Consider the following 12,676-nt stretch of genomic DNA (forward strand, 5'->3'; position numbering starts at 1 on the left):
GTGTTACGTAACAGTGTCAGTGCATTGCGAGACACTCAGAAACCTGAAAGCGCGTATTCCAAGAGTTTGTCCGCATATCGAACACCCTGTCCTTCAGCACGACAATGCCAGACCACACACGAGCGCTGCGACATCTGCAACAATCCGACGTCCTTGGTTCACCGTCATCGACCACCCTCGATACAATGTCGACTTGGCTTCATCCAATTTTCAGCTGTTTCAAAACCTTAACGAACACCTCAGGGGACTTCTATTTGATAGGGATGAAGCGCTGCCACCAGAGGTGAGGGCGTGGTTCCGTCAACTAAGTCAAACATTCTGCAGTGACGATATTAACAAACATGTCCCTCGTTGGAAGAAATGTGTTCTTCGCCAAGGTGCCTACGTTCAGAAATAAATATGTAGGCATGAACATTGAAGATGCATTATCTTCATAAGGTTGGATTGTTTAAAAAAGTTGTAAGAGTTTTCACATAGAAAATCGAAGACATTACTTTTCAACACGCCCTATTAGTTCACACTATTTGCGGGGTAAACTTTCTGCTTGTTTCATTGTTGGTTCAAATGGTTCAAATGGCTCTGAGCACTATGGGACCCAACATCTGAGGTCATGAGTCCCGTAGAACTTAGAACTACTTAAACCTAACTAACCTAAGGACAACACACACATCCATGCCCGAGGCAGGATTCGAACCTGCGACCGTAGCAGTCACGCGGTTCCGGACCGAAGTGCCTAGAACCGCACGGCCACCGCGGCCGGCGGCATTGTTGGTATTGCAGGGTTCACAAAATTTGCCATGAGAATAAATTATGCAATAGTAACCCCTTTCGTAATAATCTGAGCTGCATCTGTCAGTGAGTACCAGTGAAGGTATAAATTACAACTCTTCTTAACAATATATTTCCTTTCGCCACCATTGTCGACATGAAGAATGACTAAAGGTGCAAACCTTTAGTAGTCTCTCTGTTCGGTTACTTCACTCCGTTCGATTGGTAAGCTTTCTGCTTACACTTCTGTTGGTGTATATACTAAAGCAGCAAACCTTTAGTAGTTCTTCATTTCCACAGAGGTACGAAACGAATCATTTATGCCCCTGATGTTAAAGTGAGAGAGAAGCCAACGAATTAAGGGAGCAAAGGAGCGTCTTGTTGACATCCTGGTAATTAAAAACGGAACACTAGCACAGTTGGAATATCTTTGACAGGAGTATCGTCAAAACTGTACAGATCAGGATACACTTATAGTGCCATTTACACCTGAGAGGATTTTCCAAACAGTTTACGGGAAGATAATTACATATAAATGTCTATAGTTTAATTATCTGTTAACAACAGACTAGCCGGGGAATTCTGTTTGTGCTCTGTGTTGTTTGTCATTTCCGTTATTAAATATTGTTTACTGTTCAAGCGGTGGTGCAAAACTCCCAATTACAGTTTTCTGGCCATAGCCACCATCATGTTAAAGTGCATGTAGTATTTCGGCTCTTCACTGCTTCCAACGTCCTTTGATAATCCATTCAGTTTCTCCATACGCTGTAGCCAATCATCTAAGAAATTATCCTTCTGGTCTTCCGGAACTCGGTCCAGGAATGGACATACTGACTTCAGAAAATCTAAAAAAAGTAAAAAGGCAAATATTCGATTACGACAAATATTAGATTACGATGAAAAATCACAAAGCATACAAATATTATATTTGAATAATGGTTTAAGATATCGAAAGCAGCGTTTTATCAAGACAAAGTTCGCAAAAGAAGGATGTTCTACAGTATGTTCAATGCTTCAGACTTTATCTATCGAGGCACTGTTAATTAGTTGTTTATTCATCCATAGTGCATTTACAGACTGTATCAGACATGTCATATAGTAGAAAAACAAAACAATTTTTAAAAATTGAAGGTATAGCTCTAGGGAGCCTACATAATTAATATTCCCTTTATTGTTTTGTTTTATTCATTGTGTTTAGTAGTAAACGTCAAGACGTTCAGATAGTAGTTCTACCTGAACATTGATTTTTCATTGTTTCTGTTTATAATTCTCTGTGCTATAAAAGATCCCGTTTTCGACAACACAGGAGGATTTTTTCCCCCCGTGTACAAAGTCTATGGATAGATCGATGAGAGGATACGGAACAGAAAAGGTCTAATGAACTTATGTCCGGAAATTCATGATTTCTGGGTATTCGATCATACACTCTTATACAGACTGCGGTCTAATGCACGCTGCACCATGCAGCCATAGCTACAGTATGTCTTGAAAATGATTTTCGAGTGCCTCAAGGCATGTATGTACGCGCTGTAGCATGCTCTGTCTCACACGTTCACGTGGGCCAGGCTGCATCCGAACAGTGTCAAAGGCAGCATGAATATCCTCCTTCCTTGTCTGCATATCTGGAATGATTCTGTGTACAGGATACATTTGAGATGGCCCCATAACCAGAAACCACACCGGTTGAGATCCGGTGAACGTGAGGCCATGCAACTGGACACCCTCGTCCGGTCCACCGACCTGGCAAGACACGATTAAGATGCGTCCAGTAGGCTGGAGAACCATCATGTAGCCGCCACGTAACCCTTCGAATCATCAATGGAACTTCTTCCAGTAAGGGAGGCAAAGTCACCCGCAAGAAACGCCGATAGTTCCGGCCCGTTAGGCGACGCTGAAGGAAGACTGGTGTCAAAAGACGATCGCCAATTATCCCAGCCCACACATTCCGGCTGCTCTGATGCTGATAATTCGCTGTCACCATACCATGGGGGTTCTGCATATTATAGCACAGATCCTGATAAGAAAGTTGAACATACCACTCCTCGTAGAGGTGGTCTCAGCTGTGAATAGGACAGACGACACAAATCCCAGAATCGTGGTTGCCTGGGGAAGAAACCAGTGACGAAACTGCTCCATATGTGGAAAGTGTGTCTCTAGAGCGCCCTGCACACGTCTGAAGTGATGAGGGTAGTAACAACTGATATAGAGAAAGTTCTTCACGGTCGTCTGGCTTACCCTTTACCGGCGGGCAAACCGAATGGTACTGACACAGCGGTTGCCTTCCTGATGTGTTAATCATATTTTCTTCCAAGTCTGGTGTTCGAAAATTTCGGGTAAGTTCTTCGTGGTTTCCTGTTTCCTGAAACGACCCTGTCTCAGACAAATGGCGATACACTGTTGCAAATATTGAATGCTGTGGCTACTGACGGTGAGGATAGCTCTCCTGATACAATCTTGCTGCTCCCCCCCCCCCTTTTGCCATTTGTCTTTCCGCAAGTGAACACTATGTCGGAAGCATTGTGTACAACACTGTATCACACCCACTTCAACATGATTCACATAGAGAAGTGAATCGGACACAACGTTACCAATTGCTATGGCAGAAGAGGGCTCTAGGGCCTGATATCTGAAGAACTGTACCACCCTCTAGGAGAAAACCATGCATACTGTAAGTGTGGCTGCATGGTATTGCAGCGCGTATTAGACCGCAGTCTCTGTATCAAACTATGATTGAATAAATGGTCTCTAGCGTGGAAAACATGCACATTCGGACGTATGTTCATTAGACTTTTTTTTATTTTTTCAGTATACTCTCAGTACATGGTGAAAAAAAAAAGACCCTGTAGAGACTGAACAATCGAGTTGTAAGACCGTGAGTAACATGAGAACGCGGACTGCAGACATGTGGTTTGGCTGGTGCGATGGTTTTCGTGCGTTATCTCACGGATAATTATATTAATACGCGAGCGCATTGATGGGAACTGCAGAAAGAGAGCGAGTAATATAATGTGAACTGTGTGTCGCACTTTTATTCTCGAATAAACTGAGACAGTTTTTGGGCACAAATCGGTAGGTCACTGGTGGAACAATGTGTGTGCATGGTACCTCGTTTGAGTGTTTCGAAGACTGTACTTTTACGTGCGTAAATCTAAAACTGTGTCGTGTAAGTCACTAAATTGAAATTGTATCACAAGTTCCACTGAACAGAGGAATATACTAATATATGACCGAATGTTTCAAATTATTCATATCTGGACCTGCAATTCCACGACAGCGAGCTCACGCCGACAGCTGCGCCAGTATCGGAGTCCTGTCTCTACCTCAGATCTATAACGGACCTAAAAACATTTTCAGCATATTATCGTCTAATACCAGAACCGCCATACTATCTTGGACTACTGCAGCCGTGTGAGCTGCAGTCACAGCGAGAATTTTTGAAAAAGGCTGCTACGTTAATAAGGCTCTTAGCTGGATAAATAATGTAGTACGGTATGAGATTTTCACTCTGCAGCGGAGTGTGCGCTGATATGATACTTCCTAGCAGATTAAAACTGTGTGCCGGACCGAGACTCGAACTCGGGACCTTCGCCTCTCGCGGGCAAGTGCTCCACCAACCGAGCTACCCAAGCACGACTCACGCCCCGTCCTCACAGCTTTACTTCTGCCAGTACCTCGCCTCCCATCTTCCAAACTTTACGGAAGCTCTCCTGCGAACCCTGCAGAACTAGCACTCCTGAAAGAAAGGATATTGCGGAGACATGGCTTAGCCACAGCCTGGGGGATGTTTCCAGAATGAGATTTTCACGCTGCAGCGGAGTGTGCGCTGATATGAAACTTCCTGGCAGATAAGAACTGTGTGCCGGAACGAGACTCGAACTCGGGACCTTTGCCTTTCGCGGGCAAGTGCACTACCAACTGAGCTACCCCAGCACGACTCACGCCCCGTCCTCACACCTTTACTTCTGCCAGTACCTCGCCTCCTACCTCCCAAAAGGCAAAGGTCCCGAATTCGAGTCTCGGTCCGGCTCACAGTTTTAATCTCCCAGGAAGTTTCAATGTAGTACGGTATCTGGTTTCTCTTTAAAACAGAATTTGCTCCGGTCATAACATTTTGTCAATCTGGTTTCCCGTTAAAACAAAATTTGCTCCAGTCATAATATTTGGTCAATCTACGACAATGTTTTCAAAATTTTAGAACGCATTTTGTAGATGGAGCATAGCGATCGGTATAAAATGCTAAAGAACCGTAATTACACGGATCTCGCTCCGTCTGCGGTCACCAGCAGCCATAATGGCAGAAAGAGCCTAAAGATGGTTCGAGGAACGAGCCGAAACCTGTTGCTAACAAATGAAAAATCTGGAAACGCTATCAGGACTGTTTTCATTTAATTTTTAAGACAATGTTGTCATTGGAACAGTACGATCACATAAATGTACTGTTCGCTCCATTCCGCACCCTATAATTTTTTTACTATTTAGTAAATTAATAGCCATACTTGCTCTCATTCATTCTGTGGATTAACCAAGTTGTATAGCGTCATGTTCCTGACGTAATACATAAATAACTTCATGAAATGAACATATTTACAAATCCATTACACTGTGTGCTGACACACCTATTATAAGTGTGCTTTGTTCTGACCGGTCGAGAACTGTAGCCCTCGCAATATTCAAATCTGACAGCTGGTGTACATGTGTTTGAGGTTAGTTAGTTTACAACATTATGTTAAATTTAAGGGTTGTGCATATTAGTGTATTTCACGTAAATGAGTACATCTCTGGGTGCACGCATACATATTGTTCAACAACATTTTCATGGTATACTTGTGGGAACTAAATGTCAGAGAATGACTCAATATTTCATATTGCCCAATGTTATTGGCTGTCTGTAGGTAAGATTGAAAGTTGTGTAATATTTTATACGGCACAGTGACGGATCTACTGATATTAGATTTTACGTAAAATGTCTCATGCTAATGGCGCTGGCTAATATTGAATGCCTGTCAGAGCAGTCTGTTACGGTGTTTATTTTGTGCATTTTGATGTGTTGTGAAACGGAAATGGGTTCGAAATAGAGGAACGGACATTTATTATTGAGAATATTTAGTGGTTTCCAGTCTCACAAACTACTTAATTGTTGCATTGCACATTTACACAGTAAAATATTATTGATGGAGAAACGCTGTTTAGGAACATATTTTTTATTATATTTGATGTATTCCCCGTAATTTACAAAGACATACTACAACAAGAATGGAACACATAACATCTAGCATATATACCAAGACTACATACCTTGGGCCAGGAAGTCTATACATGTCAACTCAATGCTGACACACATAACACATGTTTCGAGCACGAACATTCAACACTTCCTGTTGAACAAATGTTTTATGTGCTCACAATAATCATGAACACTACATCGTTTCGGAGCACTACGCATTGTACTCTATGTTGTTAAACCATACAGTTTTTCAAATACCTGGAATTTGTCTTTACTGAGAGCCTTGGTCAATAAATCAGACCTGCTTCCTCCGTACACAAACAGTTTATAGCCGTATCCTTCTGTTTAAGGCGATACCTAGTAAAATGGTACCCAATATTAATGTGCTTGAATCGTACACTTGTTATTTGCTTCTGAGCTAGCTTGACAGTTCCCTTGTTGTCGAAAAACACTTTCTTAGACTCAATAATCGTATGTGGCTCAGTTTCACCTATTAGAGCTCTTAATCATAACACTTCTGGTAAGATGAAAGACACTGCCATATAGTCAGCCTCAACAGTAATCAAAACCACTGTTGGTTATTTCTAGCAAGACCAGGATATTAATCCTCCCATCAACTTGAAACAGCTGCCTGTAATAGAATGTCTGTTATGCAGTTCTTTTCCCCAGTCTGCATCAATATAACTTTCCAGGTTCTGGTTCACTGTCTAACAATTACTTCATTGGTAAACAACCGTTCCTTTTAAATATAAGAATTTTCTTTTAACTACAACCCAACGTTTAATTCTAGGGTCTTAGCAAATTTTGTTCACAATATTAGTAGTGAAGGCACTATTTGGCCTGGAAGTTTGAGCTGATTATAAAAGAATTGCCACTGCCTGCAAATAAGGGAATTGCTTTTTCACATTCTACCTTCGTTTTCTACAAACAGCTTTGTGGCAGCCGTGCCGAGAAATGAGCGAGCTGTAGCTAGTGCCGGCCCAAACTAGCGGTGGCCGCCGACACCACACCCACAGATTTACCATTTGGGCAAATTTTGGGAATAGTGCGGAGTGCACGGGCTCGCACAAGACAAAGTGGAGACCAGTGTGAGCTGAGCAACGGACCAATATAGACGTGTATCCATGTGTATAATTCTGTTTGCCGCAAACCAAAGCGTCGAGCTCTGGACCAAAGTGTCGAGCTTAAACTGAGTTCCCCACAACGCGATCTGGATCTTTTATACAGCGCCACCCGTATCGTTACGTCGCGACCACAAAGTACACGGCGCACAGTGGGTGGGAAGACGGTTATCTGTTTTGTCTGTTCACGCGTCCATTGTTTAATCGCCGTTACGCGATCGGATCACGTGCTCTATAGTTAAGGAGTGTACAATCCCCATCTCACTCGTATTGTTTCTTACCTTGTGGTGCACTCGTAAATATCATTCGTAGAAAAAGAAAATGGTTCAAATGGCTCTGAGCACTATAGGACTTAACATCTGAGGTCATCAGTCCCCTAGAACTTAGAACTACTTAAACCTAACTAACCCAAGGGCATCACACGCATCCATGCCCGAGGCGGGATTGGAACCTGCGACCGTAGCGGTCGCGCTGTTCTATACTGAAGCGCCTAGATCCGCTCGGCCACACCGGCCGGAGTAGAAAAAGACTCTAATTCCTTTTCTGTAGCTTTCTTCCAATAAACTGCGCTCGGGCTAACCAAGGCTTCTTCAACTGTAAGAGGTTACTGTTGAATATTTGAGCATCCACACACATTTTATATTCTGGAAACAATTTAGATTATATTCTACGCGATGAACGCCGCAAATTTACGTCCATTGCTGCTGGAGTTTCCTGGTTCTCATTATCCTTTTCATCTTCACTCAATATATCTGATTCTACCTGAACAGCTCTTTCATGTACTTTAAATTCAAAATTTTCTGGTGCTTTTGAACGCTCTTGGACATCTTATTCAGATTAATATGTGTACATACTTTTTCACTATACGTTTCATTCTCACCAATTATATAAATATTACCTCTCTGCTAGTTAGTCCCGTTTTTGATTCAGGCTTTGCGATTCAGTAACCTTGGAAATCTTCACAATTTCCAATAAATATGATTTTCAAATTTAGAGCCCCATTTTCTTCTAAGTGGTTTGGGGACTTGTACCATGGCCTTTCATTTAAATATTCTTAGATGGTCTAGATCTGGCTTCTTTCCAGCCCAAATATCATATGTGGTCGTGTTTGGTACATCTTTAGTAGGCGATTTACTAGTCAGTTGTCCGGCCCCGGTAGCTGAGTGGTCAGCGTGACTGAATGTCAATACTAAGGTCCCGGGTTCGATTCCCGGCTGGGTCGGAGTTTTTATCCGCTCAGGGACTGGGTGTTGTGTTGTCCAAATCATCATCATTTCATCCCCATCGACGAGCAGGTCGCCGAAGTAGCGTCAACTCGAAAGACCTGCACCAGGCGAACGGTCTACCCGACGGGAGGCCCTAGCCACTTGACATTTCATTTTTTTACTATTCAGATACTCTGCACTTGATTCTGCTTCTGCCCAGTAACATATGAGTAATTCTGGATCCTTTAAACATACTCCTTGCTTTTTATAGAATTTTTCTATTAGCCTGTTTTGCTACTGCGTTATGGTCAGAACTAAAGCAAGCTGCAGTTTGATTTCTGATTCCAAGTTCACTCAGTCGTTGTCTAAAGTGTTTATTGACGCATTCGATACTATTTTCTTACCTGATAACTTTCATATTCTTACCACTCCTTCTTTCAGCCATGACGCGAAAGTGGCAAATATCTCGCTCACTTTGTCCTTGGTTCCAGGGAAATAAACGTGGGTTTATTTCGAAAAATTACCAATCAAGGTAAGTAAACAACAAGTGCTCTGATAGATTCCTTTTTCATGGGCCCAAACGTCTCTGCGTATCAGCTGTGAAAGCTCAGTACATCGATTTTTACTTGTTTTAAACGATAATCTGGCTTGATTTCATTGTAAACAAATTTCACAACGCAAGTTACAACGCTTAAATTCCTTTAACCCTGTTGTCGTGTGTTTTAACAAGGCCGTACTTCTCCTACTATGATTTCCAGTCCTTTATGACATAAAAAACCTTTCGCGGAATGTAAAGGATAACTATTTCAAACTTCAGGAACATCTAATTCATAAATAACTTTTTCTTTAGTATCTGTGGGTCTCACACTGGCCCTTCTGATCAATTATTTCTCCACCATTTAAATAGAAAAATTATCTTGTAGCCCTTATTCACTATTTCACTAACTGAAGGAAAAATCTTTAGCAGCATTCTCAATATAACGTACATTATGAGCTGTAATGCCGTGTGATTCTGCATTAGCATTCAAATTAAAGTTTATCTTTCTTCTCCAGTCACATTGTAATGGAGAACCATCCACTGTTAGGCGAACAATGTATGTTCTAGGTGAAACATCGTATAAAACTCATTGGCCTTTGGTTATATTCATAGACACTGCAGAATCAAGGAGCGAACCTGTACTCTTACTCCAAATTTTGCCAAGAATAATATGCAGTGCCTTACCTTTACTGTTCGCTTTCCTTTGTGTTCCCTTTGAAACAAGACTTTTGCTTGCGTACTTGTTTTTCCTTGGCATTTACAACATCGAACAGGTTTCTTCTTTTTGTATTTTCGATACGAAGGCATTCCTATGTCCTGGATAGAATATTTTTATATATTCTTAATATCTTGACTTTTACGCTGTCGCCTGTAATTGGTTTACCTCAATTCTCTAGGCCCATTATTATGTGGGAGAACTTAGAGGTAGTTCCGCTAGTAACAAGGTACCAATCCATTTATTAGCGATGTCGAATACAATATTTCTTAAACGATTCAAAGTGGAAGAAGATTTTATTCACATATTCATCAACACTTTTACATTCGTCTAGACGTGTGGTGATAAGCTCTCATTGCAAATTCATTTTCCTAGTCAAACATCCTTCTTCAAACGCTCTTCTTAGATTGTCCCATACTTCCTTCGCCGTACTGGCCTTTTCTGTGTGAAGGTAATTAACATGATCCGACTAGAAGAATTAATTTGGATTTTGCCTTACGATCTTTGTTCTGGAAATCTGAATCTGTGAAATTCAAGGTTCCATCAATGACATCCCAAAGATTGTCCAAGTGCAGATAAGCTTATACTACAGACTTCGAAGCTGCATAATTATCTCGACCCATGAACTTCTCAATCTGCCTCATTTGGGCAGAAGTTCTTTGCGCAGTTGCAATGCAAGTACTGTAAGTTATAGACTTCTCACAAGTAATACTAAGTATACCACAATTTAGTGGTCAAAGTTATTCAATTCGGTCTTCGTAGCACCATAACCAATTGAATTTTATATCTGTACAGTAAAATAATATAGGCGGAGAAATACTGTTCACGAAAATAGATTTTATTTATTATATTTACTTTGCTTCTGGCAGTTTGCAAAGGCCAACACACAAAAGCATACAACGCAAAATCTAGCATAGATAGCTAATAATACACATAATAGGTGAAAAGGTCCATACACATTAACTCACTGCCAATACAGATAACATATCTTTTGTTCACCAAATCTCAACATAAATGGTACGAATATAGCAGTCACCATGAGAAAATGGAGCAATTCTATCAGTTGTTGTCGAAATATAGGGACACGTACCTGGGAGCACATAGGCTTAATTTAGTAAAGAAATTAAATTCATTGTGGAAAAATTCTAGGAAAGAGCTGAAAAGAATTACAAGTGCATCGAAAAGCGAGGCTGGTGGTGCCGAGCTACTGGAACCACCACTTTGGCGCGTTGGTGGCTTGAGCTTTATGCAAGGGCAAGAAATTTTTTAACGCACTTTAAGTAAAATTATGTGTACTTCTTATTTTCAAAACTGGATGTAAATAAATAAATACTAACCATATATAATCAGAATTATAGATGTAATCACGTGAAACAGTATATCTAATGAGCGAGCGTCCATCCTCAGAAATTTCAGATACTCATTTGGCTCGCTTATTGTCAAGTCACTTAGGACGTATACATGTGTCAATTCTCCCCTCTTTTTATATCGCTCCTTTATTCGTCTACGCTTTCTCTTTTCTTGCATGAGTGCAAAACCAGCCCAAGAGCCATATAAGAGGTAGCATCAGTATTTGCCATGTTTGCACATTCGTGATTTGACACCAAGATTGTACCATATCGATTCATTGTCTGGAACCAGCTGTTGATATGTTGCACAATGTTTCTGCCCAATATTATTGATAGTTTAGGGGCCACTTTGATTCCACAGTCAGTAACACCGTTTGAACTTAGGTCGACCATTCACATTGTGTTTGAAAGTTGTCTTATAATTTGTCAACTTCCAAATATCGTATTTCACGCACCTCTTAAGGCCAAGTCGCACTTCCCTTCATGTCATGTCATGTTAAAATATTCCACTTCAAATAATAGCACTCACACTGGCCATCACATAACGTCACATCAAGGCAACATCAAGGTTTCTCGGGTACAAAGTTTTGAGACAGCTGACGTCATCGTCCGTTGTTGACCATGTGACCTCAGGTCATTTCTTCCCAACACTCAGCCTTGCGCTTCGTTTCAGGTTACGTCATTTCCTGGGTGAACATTTACGATTGAAAGGGGGAATTTTCAGCCGGATGACTCACTTGAAAGCTACAACACGACAGCAGATGTACATGTTGGCGAACCTGCCAAGATGAAAGAACGTAAGTTTCCAGAGTTGTCTAACGAATAAAATTTACCTATCGAATGGGTAATTTTGTTAATGTTCAGAAAACTTTTCATCTATTTGTTGAAAATTTTGTACTCTGAAACAGTTATCAGTTTGGCATACATTTTATTACAGAATATCGTTGCTTATGCTGAGAACACAGGACAATTTGCGTTAAAGCATATGATACACGTTATCTTCTCACCTTCTTTAAGCACTTTATTGATCAGTAATGAGTGCATACTTGGCGAGGCTCAAAAGAGTTTCTTCACTTCATTCTTGACATAACTCACTGTGAGGGAGAATAGTAAAGAGTACTTTGTCATGCTTATGTGATAATTACTGTCATAAGTAAGGACAATATGGAAAGTAATTTTTTGCTGTTTGTGGTCTAAACACGAATGGCGGTTGCTAATGATTACTTCTTGCACTACTATGCATACTAAAACAAGAGACTGTCGAAACTGGTAAAAAACTTCCCGAATTTAAAGTATAATCAGCATTTTGTTAATTAAGTTTAAATTTGGACTGATATATTGTTTTCAGATAGAAGATTGGCAGATGGTATGCGTCTGAATGTTTACGACTGTTGCTGCGTGAAATAATTTACTTTTCTTGCTAACTTCTTTTTAGTGTTAAACTGATAAACATTTTCTTCTTACCGTGTGTTGAAGTGTTGTACCTTGTCTTAAGAACTGGATCCTGCATTGCTAATTTTCATTCTTAATCATTGTATATTTTGGCATGTGACCTGATTTTCTGGATTTGGATGCTTGTTCTTTGGAAGTGTGTTTTCTGTGTAGAATATTGGTGCTGATATACTATTTATTTTGTTCAACTTGGAAAGTCGTCTGAGCGGCTCTAGGCGCTACAGTCTGGAACCGCGCGACCGCCACGGTCGCAGGTTCGAATCCTGCCTCGGGCATGGATGTGTGTTATGTTCTTGGGTTAGTT

The 12,676-nt window shown here is 40.9% G+C and overlaps 1 protein-coding gene across 1 annotated transcript in view; it reads right to left on the minus strand.

Annotated features, from left to right (window-relative positions):
* Positions 1-1,393: 1,393 nt before the first annotated feature.
* Positions 1,394-12,676, minus strand: part of LOC126458283 (juvenile hormone acid O-methyltransferase-like) — a 357,276-nt gene continuing 345,993 nt past the window's right edge. The window contains exon 7 of the mRNA XM_050095215.1: positions 1,394-1,613. Within this exon, the coding sequence (XP_049951172.1) occupies positions 1,429-1,613 (185 nt within the window). The 3' untranslated portion in view covers positions 1,394-1,428. The remainder of the gene's footprint in view (positions 1,614-12,676) is intronic.

Source organism: Schistocerca serialis, chromosome 2 (genome assembly GCF_023864345.2).
Source record: "Schistocerca serialis cubense isolate TAMUIC-IGC-003099 chromosome 2, iqSchSeri2.2, whole genome shotgun sequence".
Taxonomy (NCBI): Eukaryota; Metazoa; Arthropoda; class Insecta; order Orthoptera; family Acrididae; genus Schistocerca; species Schistocerca serialis.